Source organism: Epargyreus clarus, unplaced genomic scaffold (assembly GCF_041222505.1).
Source record: "Epargyreus clarus isolate Ecla_fem2 unplaced genomic scaffold, WU_Ecla_fem_2.2 ptg000021l, whole genome shotgun sequence".
In the NCBI taxonomy this organism is placed as follows: Eukaryota; Metazoa; Arthropoda; class Insecta; order Lepidoptera; family Hesperiidae; genus Epargyreus; species Epargyreus clarus.
This window is the reverse complement of record NW_027332228.1, coordinates 14,765,549-14,787,935: the sequence shown is the minus strand read 5'-3', so window position 1 is coordinate 14,787,935 and position 22,387 is coordinate 14,765,549. Positions and strand designations below refer to the sequence as shown.

Sequence of the window (22,387 nt, the reverse complement as noted above, 5' to 3'; positions counted from 1 at the left end):
AATTCGTGAGTAGTTATAGAATCGGAAACTATGCATTTGATGAAGTGATGATCTTTAGCAAAGTTGTTGTCCAAGAGCCCACGAGGGTTTGGAGGTGGTAAGACCAATTTTCGACAGATAGCACCACTGACATTCCAATGTAGGTACAAATTTTCCGTTTTATGTATGTCATATTATTTCTTTAAAATGCAGGCGAACCCGCGGGCACCTCTAATTATATTATAAATTTATTGTGCCTTAAATTGTTAATAGTAAAATCCATTGACATCGCATTGTTATGACGCTTTAAAAATCTAAAAAATGATGTCTACCCTCCTGTCATATTGTTGTGATGTTATTATCTCTCTTATATATAAAATTCTCGTGTCACAATGTTAGTTACCGTACTCCTCCGAAACGGCTTTACCGATTTTCACCAAATGTTATATGCATATTAAGTAGGTCTGAGAATCGGCTACTATCTATTTTTCATACCCCTAAGTGATAAGGGTTGTTCACCCTTAACATTTTTATATTTATATGGCAGCACAACGTTTGCCGGGTCAGCTGGTTGTTGTATAAAATTGTCATTACGTTTTAGTTTTTCAATCGTTGAATATATAAAAACATAAAACTTATCACGAAGATACTTCTAACTCGCGATTTTTCTTCAGTGTTTAATTACAACTTTCGATAGAGAAGAAGGAGATTTGCATTTTAAATTAAAATTTTACTAATGGATTGGATGGACAATATTTCTTAGTCGAATATTTTGTACCATTTTTTTATGATTTTTCGGATTCTAATGAGCGTTCGACGTATCATTTGAACGTGTGTAGTGTTCCAGAGTGCTCAGCTAAGCTGATATTAAGTAGTAAACTTCGATTCCTCTTGTGCGTCTAGGTACTAGCATGTGTAAATCACGACACAGAATGATAGTGTAAATGTGCAGTCTCGTGCGTTTTTGCTGGAATTCTTATTATCTTAAAAATATAAAGTACTCACTAAATAAAAAACCTCGATATTTGTGGCAAGTTCCAAACAAGTACACAGAGATTTTATAACTACTCAATTTTCAAAAACTATGCGAGGAATACCCACAGTGAGATACTCCTATTTATTTATTTAATTTATTTATTCTTCTTATACCTAGAATATGGTACAGAGGCGGACTTAATGCTACGAATACTCTACCAGTCAACCTTTAGGTCATATACACAATGTCACAATTGAGACACTATTTTCGTTTTTATCAATTTACAATTACATCTAAACCAGATACTGTCAGACTAACCTGTAGCTTCAAGATAATGTGAGTGAGGTTCAAAAATGAGGGTAGAAATAAAATACATATGTATTGTAATCGTTTTATTACATTAACTATATTATTAGAAGTAGCCCAGAATACATCTGAGAGATCAATGATATTGCGTATAAATATTATATTATAACCATTCTTATAGATTAAAATATGTCTGTATAAATTTTGATAAAATACAAACTCCGAAAATTCGTTTATATGTATACTTAAAGGTTAGCGCACATTATAACAAAGTTAAATACAAAGACGATGCAAATATTTACCATAATTTGTTCATAATTATTATTCTTATACTTTTATTGCAGTAAAATGTAAAAATATACAAACATTTTGTCTATTTAAACAGACCTATTTTATTTTATTTATAGCAAATGTGGGCGAAACTTTTAGGGTATAAAAAATATTTTAATTCAAGTGGGGGTGATATAGACTACATAATTCCAAATTCTGATAATATACATTGCATTTTCAATAAGATATTAAATAATTAATTCTCTGGACTATTTTAAATTTAATAAGAGAACATAACAAATGGAATGTTTTGTAGTAACTTCATTTAAAATGCATGGAACTAATCGCACTTTTTACCAAATGTGTTTTTGTCATGGCCCATCTGTTTTAATGTGCGCTGTACTTTATATAACGGCCTTTCATTCATTATTGAAATAACGAATATCCATATTCTATTACCTAAAATGTTTTTTGAAATTTGTTTTAAAAGTAATACGATAAATTTATTTGATCGACTGTTAACGGTTAAACTGAATGTTATGTAGGCTTATGAGTAACAGAATGTCAAGATAATTCTGACTGAAGCAGTATATAAAGTGAAGTTAACTATCCTACTATTTACAAATGAAAGTTGTTATAAATATACTATTGCTATTTTGTAATACTTTGGGTTTAGGACTATCGCTGACAAAGATACAAAATTTAATAGTCACTATAAATCACTATAAGTAAATACACATTAAAGGACAAAGTTCAAATGAAAATTTATTAGTAAAAATATACAAAGAAGCAATATTACGTTATGTCATGATTTTTATATCGAAATAAATAAAGTAAGCCTAAAAATATGTTATTGGAAAGATAATACAGCGCCATCTATTATCGAGTAGCAGTACTACGTTTGTAACACGTTGCGAAATTTTACTTTTATCTTTAAAGAACACAGATAATACTATATCGTATGGTATGTTTTTAACTTGCAATTATTAATTAGTGACAACTATAGTACATTGGCAACAGCTTGGTATCCAAAAAATGTCTGTATATAAATTTTCTCCACTTGATTGTAAGGCTACTAGTCGCTTCTGAATGTATTTCTGTTCGCATCGGGAACTATATCCAACAGGAACTGTACATAAACCACTGCATTCTGTTGACCTGTAAGTAAAAAAAACATTAAAATTTACTTTACAATTATCTTTTTTAGTGAAAACATTTTAGTTGAGCTACTCGACAACAGATGTCACTGTGTCCACTGCAAAAAAATATTTATAAAATTACTAATAGATGGCGCTAGTCGCATAATACTGATTCGTCTATAAAATGCCATGAATAATGAATATTGTACTTTTTATAACGAAATAAAATTAAAATGTTTTTACTTTTAATGTGATGTGTTTGTTTACCGATCTATTGATATTATATATTAAAGGAGATTCACTAATATTTAAGTAGAATGCTTTTGAAAAATCACAGGTAAGTTCAAGTCACGGCGTCGGAAGTCGAAAATAGAGTAGTCCGTGCCAAACTGCTAGTCCACTCCGAAGTTGTTGCGAGCAGGTGTAGTCATACAATTTGCTATGGCGACGCGATTCATTTCTATATTCAGAGCGGACTAGCAGTTTTACGTTAACTATACCTATCGATTTATTTTATGCACTCACATGCAAATCTCAGCGCGCACGAGCTGCGTCATGTTGTCGGGCATGTTGACGACGTATCGCCAGTTGCCCTTGTTGTTGAGCGCGGCGCGCGGCGTCACGTACTGCGTGCGGCTGCGGCACAGCTGCTCCGTGGTCGCCGCTTGCCGCCGCGGACGCTCCGCTGTCGATTCTGCGCTGTAAAGCAAACGGAATCTAGACTGAAACACTGCAACACTTCTTTTTAAACATCGAAATTTTGCTACTTCGAGCGTGCAGGTCACCTGATTGTAAGTGGCCACTGCCGCTCATAACCAACTGAATATAGCACTGGGGTCCTATCTGAGTCAATTTTAACTCCTGAGGAAGAAAATGGTCGGATCATATATAAGTCAGCCGGCATCCACATCCTCCCAGTTATCGCAGAACTGTCTCGTGCTAGAAGTAACTATGGCGGTGATTCCTCACCAGTCGAAACACATTGGTTCTACTACTTGTCTTTCTGACGTACACACTTTCTGTAGGTGGTAAAAGTCTTTATGATTCTACTCCGGAGGCAACACCCCAACACTTAACGTCTTAATAACAGCAGTGATAAAAACTGTTGTGTTCCGCTTTAAATTTTGAAATGTGTGGTAAGGAAAACTACTCATCCGAGGCATTCTAATTTAGTCCTCAGGGGTAGCAACACATTAGCGGTCGACCTGACGTAGGAACTTCACCTGGGCTTGACTACAGATGTCCATGTGCGACAGTAGGCAATTACCATCATGTGGACTGTATTAAGGAATAAAACCAGCTAAACCAAATCAACGCCAGCTACGAACCTTGCCAAGCCCAGCGCTATCCTCAAAGCCTCAGCGCCAGTGAGAGTCCTCTTTGACGCAGCTTTCACCAGCTCCGCGTTACGTCGCCGTCGTCCCGGGCGTCGGATCGTCGTCGTGTGCGGCGGGAACGACACGGACCGCTCGATCGTTACGTCGGAATCGGATCGTGAGGGTGAAATGTACCTGAAAACGTGAAGACGAAAGAAGAAACATGTAAGATGGATTCGTTCTCTCGAAGTTGGATATTTTTCTTTATATTATTATAGTTGTGGTTATAAGTATTTTTAAAATAGCAAACTTTAATAGGTCAGAAATACTTATACTTATTTTATTAATACATAACTGAAAAATCTTAATAAGCATCGGTGTCGCATTTTCATTGACATAAAAAATCTTAATGAGTAAGCTCTAGCGGACTAAGGGGTGGAAGGGGCACCCCGGACCTCCGATCCTGAGGGGTCCAAACAGTTGCTAAATAGCTAAAAAGAAATAAAACGGTCGTGAGAACCCAACAATCTGTAAAATGTGTATAAATATTGTAATGACACATTTGTAATGTTGTAAAATCAAATCAACTTTTTACATTGGAAGCCTCCAACGACCTTAGTCCACTGTGAGTAAGCTTTTTCTCTTCCCAACATTACATCACCCTTTATTGACTAATGTGTCAATGATAGCATTAAAAGATAACAAATAAATACTCACTTCCACCACTCACTAGGATTGTAGTGAGTCACGCCACTGGATGCTTCTCTGTACCAATCCGAATCATAATTCTGATACAGATTCGGAGAATTAAAATAATTCTGATTATATATTCCCAAGTTATGATTCAAGTTATTCTGCCTATAACTCTTCTTATACCCATCGTAGGGGTTGAAAGACGGGCTCCAAGGGCTTGGCGTGTCGGGCTGGTACCCTTGGAACCCAAATTTGGAAAAATTTGACGCTTGGTAAGCGTTAGCGTTGTATGGCGACGGGTCCACTTGGGATGGAGGCTGTAGTGGTGTCTTTTCGGAGTATACATCTGTAATGTTATAAAAAAGATTATTAGATAAATATTTTTGAAGTATTCAGTTGTTTTAGAATATGTTTCATTTTCCAATAGGAAGTGGGTACACTAATTATGCAACGCCTGGTTTTTTTTGTTTAATTGAAGTAGGTAGTAAACTCGCATGCCACTTATTTGATACTGCTGCCCGTGGACACCTGTAATCAACTCCATATACTCGTAGATCAGGAGTCGAATTAAAATCAACTACAGATTCATTGCTACTTCTGAAAACTAAGATAGAATGCCTCGCAAAAGTAAAACTGTATCTTAAACTTTTAAACTAGAACATAACAGCACTGTTGTTTGTAGGCGAAAATCGCAGGTATTTTAAAACAGTTTAGCATCTTTTAATAATATTATTATTATGAATTGCCCTTTGATTCAGGTAACTTACCATGATTAAACCTAGAGTGGAACTTGGTGTTATAATCCTTAGGGTAGAGCCCATCATCGACGAGGGAGATCTGGTCGACGTGTGGCAGCGAGTTGGGGCCGTACCCGTAGGGGTAAGTGCCCTTCTTGTGAGCGTCGAAGTCCTCCCTGCTTTCGTCTGATAACAGTGTTCGGATGTCGTATTGCCCCGCGTCGACTAACTTGCGGATCACTTTTCTGGAAGTATAAGGATGGGGAATTCAGCTTGTGATGTCAATGTCGTCATCAATGCTTTACTGCCCCACTGCTGGGCACGAGTCTCCTCTCAGAATGAGAAGGATCAGACCATAATAGTAACTTTGTATTTTGTGTCCATTGAAATAATCCTCTTTTCTCTCATTAATACCTACCAAACGAAACAAATAGAAAGAAAATCGGTGTACAAATGAGAAAAATATTCTCAACCGTCTTGTCTTATGTCCACTATTAAAAAATAACAAATATATTTAATGTTTTGCCAAGAGTCGCCGTCCGTTATTGACAAATAATAAATTTATTCCTAATTTTACCTATACTTAAAGTTTGTCGATTTCTGCCTACTACAAAATGACTAATTGGTAACTAATTACGTGTCAGCCTATTTATGTAATAATGGTGATGCTACAAAGATAAACATTGACAATTCGAAGTGAACTAGTGAGTCACTGTAAATACTTACTCGGGGTAAGGATCCGGATGTAGGCAGTACGTGAGGCCGGGCTGGGCGCAGGGCGGCGAGCGGCCCGGGGGCGCGGGTTCGAATCCACAGTTCTGACCGTACGGACAGTTGTAGCTGTCACCACTATGCGATGACAGTACTACCTGAAACAAATTTTACTTATTACTTTACAGCATAGTAGTAATTATCTATGCTTTACAGTTTAAAGATTTTTTTAAAGATTTAAGAGTTGGTTTGACAGAGCAGTACTGTCCTTAAATACAAACTAGATAGGAGCTTAGGGCGGTAGAAATTGAATGGTGTCATTTTTTATTTAATCTTTTGTACTTTTTACATAAATACAGATACAAAGGCGGCTTTATGTCATTAGCAATCTGCTAGTCAATCATGGGCAAGTCGGAATATCTGCGATGGCGATATACGCAAAAATTTACAAAATTTATTTAAAATACATACTAAATTTAGACATAGTATATATTTATTCACGGAATTAAAGTTTAATTAAAGTCGGTCTTACAAATTAATATGTTTTGAACGTATAAGTAAGGATTAGTGTGATTTGTCTAAAACAAAGTAAACAAGACTTCGAGAGAAATGTAAATTGTCTTAAATCAAATGCTTAGACAGTTTACACACGTTTACTTTGCAACCAAAAATTAATCCTAATCCTAACTTTTTTTTTGTTGTCGAGGGCGAGACCTTCAAAAGGTACCCGACGCCGTGGGAGCGACGAACAGGTTATGTGGGACTTTTACCGCACTAAACCCCCCAACCCCCGCGACCCCCCCCCCCCCCCGTGACCGTCCTCGGCGCTGCGTAGGCGTCTCCGGGATCTCCCCAAAGGAACGCAACCGGAGTACTCTTCGTGCGTTCCCTGTCAGGCTCCGTCAGATGACCATGAAGCTAGCTAGCCACTCCTCGTGGAGCGTACGACAGTACGCGGTCACACATACCATCGTTATTCCCAGGGTCGCTAGCCGAATGGTTAGAGCTCCCTTAGAACTCTTGCCGCCCTCAACCCCGAAGGCCCCCTTTTAGTAGCCTCTTACGTCAGGCAGAGGATACCGTAGCCCTATTCTGGTCCCGAAACTACAGGGACAAATCCTAATCCTAACTAATATTATAAATTCGAATTCGAGTATGTTTGTTTATTTGCTACACTTTAACGCCTTAGCTACATAACCAATTGCCATGAAATTGTTTATATACTTTGTCAGGGGTTCAGAAAAGGACATTGGGTATCTTTTATCCCGAAAATAGTATAATTCCCGTGGCATAAAAAATTACAGAACAAGAAAAACTAGCTTACTGTTCCGTGATAATAACCTTTGAATACAAGCGAAACCGCGCGTAAAAGGTAGTAATTTATTCATTTTTTGTAACGCTACTAGGCACATTATTACTACTAAACTTTTAGTTTATCTCCTCGTCCACGCCCACGATTGGGCAAATGTCAATGTCACTGTCGATAACCGCTCTTGAAGTTAAGCAAAGTAAATTGATGCATTGTGCTACACCCTGAATCATTGTATTGTGTGTGTAGATCATAGATTAGTAAAGATTACTCACTCCTAACAAGAAAATGTACCCAGTTTTGAGAATTGAAATAGTTGCGTAAAAAAGTTTTGCCACGTCTCCGTGCTAAAATGTCCCTAAAATATTTGAAATTATTATTATAAATTATTTATTTATTATGTAAATTACGCAGTATTAGTTATTTATTCGTAAATTTTCTCTAAAAATGTTTTTATTTGTCAAGAATTCAAAAAAAGAACTTACTATAATAAGCCATTTGCGGCTTCATTCAATTTCAAGGCGGCGAAGTATCTTTACTAATCTATGGTGTAGATCTTCAGTGTAGATGATCAATCAATTGAAATAAAATGTTACATATTATCCAAACCAGTAGCTATAAGATTTATTTAGATTTTTCAGTTTATTATTCCGTTTGTATAGAACTGTAGATAGACATACTGATGGGGCTGATAAAATCAAGTTTTTTTTCTTTATTAGGGTTCTGTACCTAAAAGGTAAAAACGGAACCCCCCGGAAAAACAGAAAAACGGAACTAAGCCTCCGCTGTCTGTCCGTCTGTATGTCACAGGGGTCTATCTCTGGAACTGTAATAGATAAACCTTTGAAATTTACACTGATTATGTGTAATGGTGGCCGCAATAAAAACAAATACTAAAAAAAATACGTGTGGCACTCGGAGACTGCCGCGGTAAAGCTATTGCATAGCATTTTTTATGCCATGAAAACGCTCAGAAGGAATTCCAGAAATACAATATATTCTTCCATAATCATCAACATTTACATTAATACATCTTTATCCACTATTTTATCATATCTCCATTATATAAGACATTGCAAATATCAGCTGACATTTCATAACTCCAAGCAAGACTGAACATTATTCTAAAATATAAAATAGAAAAGTATTTAATAAGTGACGTAAAGTATTAACAACCAGCAATATAAATGGATCAATGCGATGTGCCTGTGACATTTGGCCGAATGTTACAGGTACATCGCATTTTTCATTAATAAATGCACTTTGTTTATTCATATTTAAAACACTTTGTACACAAATTATTTGTACAATAAATCATAATGGCGTTTTGATTTTGTGCTGTCAAGTCTGTCAGTTGTAATAATACGTTTAAAAATAACAAACACTCTTTTACGTTATTTTATCAATCCAGAATTCAACATAGCTTATGTTGATAAAACATATTATTTTGATAATATGGTAATATAATTTTGAATTTTATAATGGGAATATAAAATATACTTCACGCAATTTTAAGATTTCTGCACGGATTATAAAAAAATGTGTATTACTGCCATCTGTGTTCAAGTTGACGAATTAAGGTTATCAAATAAAATAATAAGAAATGTAAAATAATACTTTATTCAATTATATCCATATTTTTCTATTGACAGTCAACAACTCGGTTGCCTGGAGACTTGATATCCAACAGTCCTCCACCGCTATTTTCACTTACACCATCAGGGGCGCCGGCAGCATTTGGTCAAGGTGACGGCGCACCAGTATGCCGTTTTCAGTTCTGACTTCATAATGGAGTCTACCTAATCTTCGGATGACGACTCCGAACTCCCATTTAACTCTTGGGTTGGTGTAACTGCGGACTTGTACCTTATCACCTTGTCCGAACTCCTGCGTTGGCGGTGCATTGTAATGTACCTAATCTGGATAGTGGGGCGGATTTCTTAAATAAGGCATGCATATAGGTTCTTACCTCTCTGCCGAACATTAACTGATAAGGTGATAACTCTTTTGTATTAGGTGTATGTCTCAAGCGTGCCTTGACAGTTAACAGTTTATCAAATAAACTTACGCTCTTGTTGATATAAAAGAACATTCAGGTATTAGCCGATTATTTTCTTTTTGTACATTCAAAAATTTAAATTTTAGCTTTGTATATATTTCTTCAAATTCGTACCTGTATTTTATTTCCTCTTCTAAATTTTCTTCTTCTGTAAGCCATTCAATTTTTTCTTCAATCGCGTAGAATTTGTTCAAATTTTCTTGTAAAGAATTCAGTCGTATATTTATTTCTTCAATGTCAATTTTTTCTATTCCCGAAATGTAATTTTCGGTTCGTTTCATTAACCCACGTAATGTGGCTCGTATTTCCTTATTGTTTTTTAGTTCATTCGACATCTCGTCGCCAATATCAAATAAAATAATAAGGAATGTAAAATAATACTTTATTCAATTATATCCATATTTTTCTATTGACAGTCAACAACTCGGTTGCCTGGAGACTTGATAGTTGGATATCAAGTCTCCAGGCAACCGAGTTGTTGAAAGGTGTTACTTATTTTCGTTACGGAATTTCTCGATTCGGTCGCCGCGCTCAAAGCCCGCGATAAAAGCTATGCAATAGCTTAAAAACCAAAATAAATGGGGGTCACCATAGACCCATTTTTCGGCAGTTTTCGCTTTATCTGTTAAACCGAAATAAATAGTTCAAATTTTTATAATGCATTTACTTTTAGGGCTGCTATGATAACAAATACTAAAATAAAAAATGGTGGTACCGAACCCTTTGTACAGGAGTTCAACTCCCACTTGACTCAGGACATCGCGAATTACTAAAGCCCGTGAAAGTTTACACGATAACAATTTGTTTACATTTGAAAGGTAAAACCATTGGAAAACGTGGGAAGGTGCTCCGAAATGCAAGAGGCGGCGCAGATTAGTGCTCACGCCACTTTCCTTTATGTGCCTTGAATACAATTGTCAGTTAGATCATCCGTACGCGCTGTGTAACCTTCTTACCGCACTAAAACCCCCGGTGGCCGTCCTCGGCGCTGCGTAGAGGACTCCGAGATCTCCAAATGAACGCAACCGGAGTCCTCTTAGCGCATTGCCCTGTCGGGCTCCGCCCAGGTGAGCATGACGCTCGCCACTCCGACTGGTGTGCACGACGGTATGCGACCACACAAACCGCTGTCCTTCCCGGGGTCGGGGGACGGTTTGAGCTCCTACTCTTGCCACCCGTATACCCGGAGGTCCCTTTTAGTCGCCTCTTACGACAGGCAGAGGATACCGTAGCTCTATTCTGTCCCGGAACTACAGGGACGCGCACTGTGTAAACTACCGCTGAGATTCTTAATCAGTACATACAGTGTGATACTATTTGAGACAAACAGTCTAATACTATGTGATAAATCAGTGATAGCCAACGCAACCGGAGTCCTCTTAGCGCATAGCCCCGTCGGGCGAGTGCGAAAAGCTACAAGCCTAACATAAATTTAAAATAAGTTTTTTATTCTGTATGAAGTAATCTGCACTTGGCTAGCGTGATAAATTGTAGGTTCAATCCTTATCATTTTGAGAGGAGACCCGTGCCCAGCAGTACATAATGAGCATAGTAATGAATTGATGATAATGATGATTCATATAGTGTCTAAGACATTACGCATATGACAATGTGTTATTAGGTAGTTTGTTAAAAATCGTTTTTTTTTTGTGTCCATGAAGCGTTTATAGTCTCCACGATTGTGCGAGTAAGCCTAAGTAACTTTGGACGGGTAACCGCTAGTATTTGAATCTCATGTGTATTTTACGTCAGAAAGCACATTAAGCTGATATCGTATAAAAAGCATTGGATTAAACCTAGTTAGTTAATAGTGGAAAAAGAAAATTAAGTTATTTCATCAAATTTTAACTTCACCTCTTGAAAAATTCAAATAGGAAGTGAAGTCGGCTCTAACTAGACGTCAACTAATTTAGAATGAAATTGGAATAAACTCCTAACATTTTATAACAGCTAATTCAAACATATTTACAGAGACAGTGCAGCAGGTTTAGTATAAAATGACTTATTATGAACCAAACCTTAACCACTCTAACCACGGTAACCACACAAGTTATTCATAGAATCATTGATTTCCGTATGTCTTGTAGGATATAAGAATTATAGGCTTAAGATACAGTGCATTAAATAAACAATATGTTAACGTTACACATGACATGACATGTGTCTTAATCAAGTTGTCACTCACATGCAATAATTTATAGAGCGAGGCCATTACATTTAGAGTTTGCGTTCAAACTCTACATGAGAAGAGTCGATTACTTGTCGTATTAAGTTCAATCTAATACCATTAAATATAAAGAGGTCTAATTCGTAACATTAAAGTAATTCTGTGTCAAGAACTAGTTGTGCAAAGGTTTTAAATATTGTCGTGTAGGTGATAAGAGTAATCTTTTGTATTGGTTTCAACCCATTTCATAGGCCACTCGTGGGAGAGGCCTACAGTGTATCACTCCATAATTATTATAGAACAACTCGCTGACCCGGCAAACGTAATAAAATAATATAAATAAAAAATGTTAAGGGTGAACAATACACTTATGGGTATGAAAAATAGATAGTAACCGATTCTCAGACCTACTGAACATGCATATAAAATTTGGTGAAAATCGGTAAAGCCGTTTTGGAGGAGTACGGTAACTAACATTGTGACACGAGAATTTTATATATAAGATATCTGTATATTCTCAATACGTACTTTAAAGTTGCTTAAAGCACCATTAAAGACTCTATATATACGAGACTTCTATATGGGTCTAATAAATATTTGGTGTCGTTTATAGATATTATAAATGACACAAGTTAGCATGAGGTACACTCCATGCTCATTAACTTCTATCTCTATTTTACATAACAAAATATTCGTTCGCGACTTCTATTACAGGAAAATCGTTTAAATATTCAAGTACTAATCTGACTCAATAGGTTTCTACTGAACCCACCATTCAAATTCAAAAGCAACATTCAAATGAAGGCGATTACAAGATTCAACTTACTAGGGATGGCGATCTAAGAATCGATTTTTAACACGCTTTTATTAGCTTGGGTTGTTGACCGATGAAAATGCAATAATTTGATAATAATTTGCCATTATCCTTATAAGATTAATTAATTCCCCAATCTACGAGTTTGTCGCAGACTAAAAAAATAAAAATAAATAATAGTTTAACAAAACTAAAAAGACACGGTTTTATTTTGACAAATCGATTATTTTAATCTATCACCAGTAATGGATCGATTCAGTGAATAATTATTACATCCTAGTTCCTAGAGAATCGGAAATTATTTTTTTCGAAGTGCATTTAATATTAAGAAATGTGTTATAGATATTTTTTTCAGATATATACGTATTTCAGTGATTGTTTGGTCCTGACGACATTTTTTTTCGCTAGCTTCGCCCGTGAATAGATCAAAAACGATTTTTGGACAATCGATTCTTTAGGCCTCGGTTTTTTTGTGAATCGATATATCACACGTTAATTCAAATCGATTCAAGAATCGCTTTCCGAAAGGAATCGCCATCCCTACAACTTACTCAATACAAAACAATAGTAATTCAGGAAAATTCCCATAACGTTGTCATTATGTAACTACATTACAAGTGCGGCACTTGAACGTAACACTTGTAACTCATATCACTTCCGATTTCTTCCTATAATTAAGATTATATCTTGTTCCCATATACATAACGCGTTTTCCGCTATTTTGCTATAGAGCTAGCCGAGATTTAAAGTGGTCATACATGTTATTTGGGCTGTGGATGTCCTGTGAAGGTAGAAAGAGTCTGTTTCTACCGGGTAGGTATCATAGTCCCTTATTTCTTACGTGAAGATGTTAAGGTGCGGTAAAAGTTTATGGATGCTGGCTGACTTGCATGTGAGGCGACTTTGTCCTCACACCTGATAACGAACCTGTGATGGATCACACTTCAGGTACCTTAGTTAGAATACATTGATTAACAGAGTTTATTAAAGATACCCCTGTGCGAAGGTAAGGACTTAACATCAGATGGTGTGCAGTCTTATTTTTTCTAGATCTACTAGGCCATAACTACCTTTTTTTTTTTATTGACGGAGTACTACAAACGCAATGCCTCATACCTCATTTTTATTTTCCCGCAAAACGTGCTCATTTTTCCTCTTACAAAACAAATTCCACATTTCTCAGAAAACTAACTTGTAACGCGAAACAAAAAATCACTTCCAAACTTTGTGAAATTGTGAAATGTTTAAAACAAAACAATAAAACATTGTTTAGTCATGAGAGTAATGAGCCAATGTGTTTCAAGGTCGCTTGTTCAGGTCTTATGTAACTGCCCGTCTTTGAAATGCTTGCTTTGACAGACAACAAGTGCCACTTAACTTTTTTTTTGGATGTGTAAATCGTTTTTACGTTTATAAACGTGGTCTCATTTTAGCGTAAAAGTAGACTAATACAATTATTCTAAATAAGATTTTACCCACGACTTTCAATTTGATGGATACTTTAATGGGTAAGATGAACCAATCAACCACAACCTAAAACCCTTCTCACTTTCTTCGTGTATTATTGGTGGATTAAATAAAATTATACTTAATGAACTTAATTGTAAAAATAATTCGTAAAATTATAATTAAATTACTGACGAGAATTAATGGCATGTTCTAAAACCGTTGCTGTTTTATGATTTTAGGGCAGTAATAAGATTAATTAAATAAATTTCAGTATTTTCAAGAGTAGTAATGCAACTGTGACCGATCTCAGTCCTATCCAATCCGGTCTGGGGTTAATTATTGACGTCCACAATTAAGTAATCCCTTACCATTATATTATCTATCGAATGAGCATTTGTTAACTCTATAATATAAAATTATTTATTTCTACCCTCTACTACCAGATGTACTGCTATATATTCTAAATACGTTCATGTGTCAAAAAATAAAATTCAAATGGATTAGGTATATTAGGTTACATCAGCACTTTCACAACCCATCTAGGATGACTCACGAGATTTTCCTTCAAAGTGGCTATGTTACATATTGAAAGCAAATCGAGACACGATCGCACTAAAGTTGACACGTTGAAACATACGGAGTTGCATCACGAGTGGAACCGACGCTTTAACTAATGTAGAACCCGCTGTGTTTTGACTCTGGCAGTACGACCGCCACAACTATTTCTGCTTAATAACAGCAGTGTTGCGCTGTGTTCTGGCCTGACGGGAGACATATTTTTCCGAAGCATTCCAGCTTAGTCCACAGGAGTAGTGGCGCATCTGAGGCCAATCTCAGTTAGGACCTCAGGTAATCTTGTCTGGGGTTGATTATATATGTTCATGGGCGGCAGCCACTTACCATCAGGTGGTGCTCACCTGCTACTCTACTGAAGTAAACTATTGTGATTTCCATACACACTTATTTTGAATGTAATTTACTAACGTCTCGTGGTTTGATAACAGTGGCATTACAGCCACACCTATTTCCGTAAGTATAACAGTAGTGACAAACGTATCAAAGAAGTATTACGACGAAGAATACTAACACACTTGTAATCAATTTCAGCAATTACTCAAATATTTCTGAATTTATGTGAAATTTATTAAAATTTTAATGGCCATTTACACGAGAATAAAGGACGAATTCATGATCAATATGCTTTGAAGTCAAGAATATTCTTTAAAATTTTTGCTTCTAAAGTTTCAAATATTCATACACCAAAAGTGTCAGTTTACATTTAACATAGTCCAACAGATTAACGCGTGTGTATTTTCAATGACCCCTTATATAACATAACGCGCGTGCCTTGTCCAATTCTTTGCCCGTATATTTTCACAGGTCATAAATACGCTTAGTATTCAACTGCGGGACAGATGCTATCTCGCGGGTTTCACCGCTTTTTGACTTTACCACAAACTTTATACCCACTTTCTACACCTCGTTTAGTGCAATGTTATGCAATTTATGAGTTCAAGTTGGAACTAGGTATTGTAATTTTAAGCAACATTGTTGTTTTTATGCTGTACAAGTATCTAGTAGTAGACTAGGTAGGTACTGAGGGTAAGTGGCAATGTCGTCATGGATATATAATGGAAGGAATCCTGAGGGTATTCGACCAACTGAGTCATTCTCGAAACCCGAAAATCCATATTTTATTTTTATATTTTTATAATATAGTAGCAGCAGACGAGGTGCAGTCTACCCACACATGCGCCGCTATCCCTGAGGACTAAGCTGGAACGCCTCGGAATTGTATGTCTCCCTTACCACACTTTTAAACCAGAACACAGCGGAGCTTAACGTTGCTGTTATGGGGCAAAAATAGTTGAGACGGTAGTGCCGCCGGAGTCAAACTATAAAGGGTTCTACCACCTTCATTAGTTAGTCATCAACTAACCTTATGGGACAATACGCAGCATGAGAGACTCGGAGGGTTTGACGTCCTATTAAAGTAAATAAGTAATTCTTATACAGAATTGGAGTCTTACCCGAAATCAGCTATAGCATAGCTACCCCTAAGGACAAGATTTTAATGCATAGTGGTCAAACCAGAACGCAATGTTTTACACTGGTATTAGGCAGAAATAAGTGTGGCAATGGTGCCGTCAGTGTCACTACATAAAAGTTCCTACCACCTTAAATCCTTCTACTCTACACCTCACTTATACACGCTAGTGCTCTATAAGTCACTGCCCATTATAAGTCGCTGTTCAATAAGTCATAGCCCAACTTAATACAGGCTGTTATGGGTGTTGTCTATTCTACGCACAATCGCATGCACAGAACAAAGCGAAACGAAAGTGTCGCGAGTCAAGGATATCGTAGTAACCATTTCCGACTTTGGGAATAGGGTTGTCAACTTGGAGTAAATTATTTAAAAATAAATAACTATTAAAGAACAAATGTAGTACATCGAATTGTCTACAAAGTTATGTATATACGAGTATACAAGTACATATGCATTGGATTTTTAAGCAAAATTACTATATGTACGTATTATGCATTCACAGTAATGTTGGTTAAGCGATTTCAATAATTAACACACACATTTTTAATAGCAAATATTTGTCCTAATATTTTTATATTATATCATTTATCTTTTTTATATTATTTCAATTATATTATTATATTATTTATTAATTATATTATTATTATTATTATTTATGTTTTTATTTTTGAATTATTGTAACCTAGACTGTAAATAAATAATATGTTTTTGGTCTTAAAAAGAAAGACAAAGTGTTGACATTATCTTTTTTAAATGGAGCCCCGTGCGTGACACCCCTAGCCCTGAAAAATCAATAACCTGCAGACGACCTCGTTCCGTGTCGTGATCTTATTTGCGAACTTACAATATCAAAAAGCCTTTAAAATAAATCAACTACCCAGAGTCCATATTGCATTCACAGGATGCTCGCGCACATATCCTTAAAACGTTAAAAAAATAAATTCAAATTCGTATCTTCGTACATTTCTTACATTCAAATGTTAAGAATGCTTCGTCGAAAACAAAATGTATGAAATAAATTGTATTTATGTTAATCGATTTTTTAAATAAATATTACTAGCAGAGGCTATATTTATAGCAAATGAGTATGTTGCTACCGCCCATGGACTACCGTAATTAAACCCCCGATAAGACTAGATTGCTACTTGGGATCGCCACAGATACGTTGATATCACAGAGGACTAAGTTGTAGCATCTCAAAAGTATTTCTCCCTTAATACACACTTCACACCCGTACGTAGCAGTGTTGAACATGAACATTGCTGTTATCATTCAGAAACAGGCGTAGAGGTGGTGTTACAGGAGATGAACCACTGACGGGTCTACTAACTTAAATCCTAAATTACGATTCCCCGAAACATGGCAAAAATATCTTTACTTTAACCAGAATCGAACCCACAACCACCACCTTTCTACCACCACCAGTGCACTAGTCCACCAGACTAGTATGGTGACCACTGCCCACGCGACTCGCATTCAGAGAAACGAACTTGTTTTTATACAAATTCCCAGTATACTGTTATGTAGTTTTCTCGATACATTTAATTATTTCTCGCTATTCCATACGAGTATAATATCTGACATAAATATCCGTCGGATTTTTTATTAATTGACATACGTACATGTACATTACGGATGCCAAAATAATTGCTGTATTAATCCATGATATATCATATCGGGAAATATAATGTTACTTACATAAGCGGTCATGTTGTACATTTGCCGTTATTTATGGATCAATAAATTATTATTATTTATTGCGTATTTTATATCTTTCTGACAACGCCTTTTTAAGGTGGAGGAACTACATATTTACGTTTATTTGCAAAGGTATAAAAAAGGTAAATGTTTCCTGAGGTATTCCCTCAGGACTATGACATGAGGTTCTTCAAGAGGGGTGTAAAAGGAGATCTCCTTCAAAGCCGGCGATGCATTGGCGACTCCTCTGGTGTTGCGAATGTCCACAGGCGACGGTGACTGCTTTCCACCAGGTAGCCCATCTGCCTTATCGTTAGGTTAAATATTAAAAAAATAGGCACCACTGTCACATTTATTTGTGCCTTGAAGTACTAGTATTAAACGCTGGTGTGTTTTAGTTTGAAAAGTGTGGTATGGGAGAGACACCAGGCTTTACAACTTAGCCCTCAGCAATAGCAACACATCTATAGCCGACTTCAGGTAGGCCTAATTCTATCTGAAGTTGATTATAGATGTCCATGCGCCATCAATATGTAATGTATCAGTATGTTGGCACTTACCATCAGTTGAAATGAATACTTGTTTATTATAATATAAAAGAATGCAATGGCAATATTTTTCACACATTATTCACATACAATATCGTGTGACAAAACATGCTTAGTAAATAACTTACATAGTAAAAAAAATCTATCTATGTATATAAACCAGAAAAAAATGTATTTCATCTTTTTTACATTTCTATTGTTAACATAATATTACTCATGGACATGAATACCTTTCGTCCTAAATGTATGACGTTTTACGATTCTACTTATTCCTCACAGATTAATTGACCCACGAATATAATCAACTTCCTTACCATGAGTTTTTACGTTTTGACAATTATGACTGTTTTGGTATTTGTTTACGTATTTGCCCATACAAATTCCAATCAGCGCCCCTAGCGGATTGTGTCAGAACTATAGTGTCAGTAACGTAACATTAAATGTCTAAATTGACAAAATGGCGCTTTATGTTTTGTCTCTCTTTTTTTGCGAAGATGTGAGGCAGACAAAAAGACTTGAGCACTTACGTTTATCCAGTCTACTGAAACAAACGGAACAGAATAATGGATTGAGTAAACGTAACGTAAAATTGTGGGATGTTTTGAAAACTCATGGTAAGGGTACAGAAAGCCTATACTAAAATACTATTTGCTGCAGTAGTCCACGACTGTACAATTGTCGACACATGGACCATTGTAACAATAACATACGAAATGTTTAACACTTGTGTGAACGACAGTACAGCCTCGCTCTATTTCCATTCTATGTGCGACAATGACTTGTCTGCATATTAATTATTAGCCTATGAACTTGTGATATACTGATACTAATGTATGTATTAAATAGTTTTTTTTGCATTTAAACTCTTCAAAGAGTGTATTAACATAAATAGGCAGCCCAGTGGTTGATCTCCCTCGAGGGTCCGAGAGACAAATCCCTAACAAAACCCTCTGCATTTTTTATGTTTTGTGCATATTTGATATTACGAATAATTATCACTTGATATATCAGCGAAGAAAAATATTGCGAGGAAACCTGCATACCTGAGAAATCTTTAAAAAAAGTTTTGAAAGGTATGCGAGGTCTACCAATCCGTACTTGTTCAGCGCGATAGACTATGGCCTAATTCTCATTCTGAGAGGAAACCCGTTCCCAGCAGTGGGAAAGTAATGGGATGATGAGTAGTTAGTTTATACTATAAATTTAATTAAATTCTAATAATCTTTAAATTTAATAAAGCCGAACCTCACACATTCAAATGCCTTCTGTTATCAGCGGTTTACCATAATGCACAATTGGGGTCGATAAGCAAGCCACAAAACGTTACGTTAGATCATCAAAATCCCACTGCTGGGCATGGGTATCCTCTCAGAATGAAAAGGATTATTGTGTGTGTGTGTTGTGCGTATTGGTAGACTTCACATACATTAACTTTTTTTTAAGATTAACCACTAGTCTATCAATTCTTTTTTAACAATATTAATTTAAGTAAATTCTTTGATAACAAAAAGAAAAAAAAATATTTTTTTAATCTTCGTTTTTACATATTACTAGCTGATCCGGCAAACGTTGTGTTGCTATATAAATTAAAAAATGTTATGTATAAACAACCATTATCACTTAGGGGTATGAAAAATAGATAGTAGCCGATTCTCAGACCTACTGAATATGCATATAAAATTTGGTGAAAATCGGTAAAGCCGTTTCGGAGGAGTACGCTAACTAACATTGTAACACGAGAATTTTATTTACAAGATATTCTTTTTAGTGGCGGCAATGGTTATATTTAGCGAACATTTAACATTTTCCTTAAGCTTAACCTCACACGTTCGAATCCGTGTGGGCAATAGTAGGGTGTCCCGTCCTTGTATGAAAAAAAAATTTTTTTGAGCTAGACTATGAGCAGATGTGTCAAAAGTTGCGTAATTTTACGCAGATTACGGATAAAGTAAAAAAAATACAATTGCATGTCATCTTGAGGGCTCTACCGAGCCTTGAAGTTTTAAAAAAAATCCATTTTAACAGACACCTAGAATAATAAAAAAAATCACGTTTAAGAAGTTTTTTTGTAATAAAATTAATAGAAAAAGACGATAAAACGATAAAAACAATATAGAGCTTATAATTAATGACAAATACTTGATATTGAAATTTATTTTTGTGTCCAAGATTTGGTATTTTTGCTCGATATTGTAACTTCGTCGTAGTTACACTTTATGACGCTGCTGTTACCTGTTACATCTTTATGTAGATTGCATGTGACGGGGAAAATATCGAATAAACAAAATCAGAGCTCTTAAGCCAGAACATGAGTTGAAGATCCTTGATAAAAATATGTTGAAGAACCGGCCATTTTTTGACCTGGCGCTCGAGACATGCAATTATTTCGTTGTAATATTATCTACTAGCAGAGAACTCGATTCTTTGCCATTTTAATATCCTGCGCTTAGTACCACTTTAATTTTAACCCGTTTTTATTATTCTTCGCAATACTAAGTCCCTAATGTAGTCATTATCATCATACAATGTACTGACAAAAGTGTTGTCACAAAATTATTCCTTTCGTCCATTGAAACCTCGAGAGAACTCAGATTTTTGTGTAAAATCGAGAGTACATACAATGTAATATGGTTCTACTTCGGCTCCTAGAAAATGTACAAATAATGCACAGAAAAAAAATCTTTCGATAAAGTAATCAATAACAGAACTCAGCTTTTTCAGTAAAAATCCAAAGTTAAAAGAAGAAGTCTTTCTCTTGATAAGAAATAAAATCGGGCGTATATTTTAACGACGTATAATATAATAAGTAGTCGATGTAAAATCTCAGTATGGCATTAGTGATGAGTTGCTATTATATTAAAAGAAGTAGCCATCTCGAGTGGGACGTTTATCCCGGTCTAGACAACAGCGTCCAGTTGATTCAAATGGATATGTTTCACAAAGATAATTTTCATCTTTATATCTTCATTAACTACATTTTTTGCCAAATCAGGCAAATTATAAGCCACCGCAGTAAAACACTATTTACTATTCGCAACGAACTATGTAATTGTTTTCAAATACATGTGAAATATTTTCTTGAACCTAATGTGTAACCATAAAAGATTTCACCGCACCTACTCTTGGTTTTAACACAAAAATCTGAGTTCTATCGTCGATTCTATTGTCGAAAGAAATGTTTTTATTTGTATGCGAAGGAAACATGCTTTTCACTATGTTGTTTGATAATAGCGACTACTTTCGATTACTGGTATAGCAAATAATAATAAAGACTAGATAAGCTTAAAGTTGCACTAAACTTAGGATATTTAAACCGCAATAAGTAAAGTTCTTTACTAGAGTTTATACCAAAATATTGTGTGGAGCTTCAGGTTATATAAACGTTGGTTCTTTAACATATTTAAAACGAGGACACGTGAAGAGAAATAAATGTATAACTGGTAGCAGAGGCCTCCTGAACTGTAAATATAGCTTCTTATAGAGATGGATTTATTATTGATAGGTATGTTGTAAAATCAAGCACAATTTCTGGGTAGAAAATCCTTTTTTATTTTATGTTATTGTCATTGATTATAAACTAAATTTTGTACGGTTGATAGATGTTTGTTGCGTGTCTGTAAAAATGTAAAATTTATAAAACTTCAAAGTTAGGTAGAGCTCTCCAGATGACACGCAAATGTAGTTGGATGCCCCTATATAGTTGGTAGCTGCCGATCATCAAGTTCTCAGTATGGTTCTAACATAGTATAAACAGCAAATATTGTATAATAATTGCTTTTGCCACAAAGAAAACACTCGCAGGTCAAAACAAAAAACTTGTGAAAATATGAGGATTTGCTGATTAAATCCTAACAAATGCGAAGTCGCTGGTAATGGGTTGTTGTAAGCAAAACAAAACGACTTGTTTGTATTGACCCAATATAGAAAATAAAGTAATTAAATGTTTAAAATTAAGTTAAGGAACAGTAATAATGAACAGCGAAATATCACCAAAAAATGTCAATTTCGCAAAACTTTGAAGCTCGGTAGAGCCCTAAAGATGTAGTTTTATAATTTTTTTATTATTTTTTTATTAATCTACGCTTAATTACGCAACTTTTGAGGGGTCTGCTGTTAAGAAAATCGAAAAAAAATATTTACGGGACACCCTAGTGGGCATGCCTTCT

General features: G+C 35.6%; 1 protein-coding gene across 3 annotated transcripts in view; it reads right to left on the bottom strand.

Annotated features, from left to right (window-relative positions):
• Positions 1–1,334: 1,334 nt before the first annotated feature.
• spz5 (spatzle 5 Toll-1 receptor) overlaps positions 1,335–22,387 on the bottom strand; it is a 53,185-nt gene continuing 32,132 nt past the window's right edge. For 2 of the 3 annotated variants that reach the window (XM_073084692.1, XM_073084693.1), the window contains exons 3-8: positions 6,143–6,285; positions 5,447–5,661; positions 4,704–5,025; positions 3,999–4,181; positions 3,196–3,369; positions 1,335–2,689 (exon numbers count right to left, since the gene is read on the bottom strand). In XM_073084692.1, coding sequence (XP_072940793.1) covers positions 2,518–2,689; positions 3,196–3,369; positions 3,999–4,181; positions 4,704–5,025; positions 5,447–5,661; positions 6,143–6,285 — 1,209 coding nt within the window. In that variant the 3' untranslated portion in view covers positions 1,335–2,517. The remainder of the gene's footprint in view (positions 2,690–3,195; positions 3,370–3,998; positions 4,182–4,703; positions 5,026–5,446; positions 5,662–6,142; positions 6,286–22,387) is intronic. The other variant, XM_073084694.1, reaches the window with a different exon arrangement.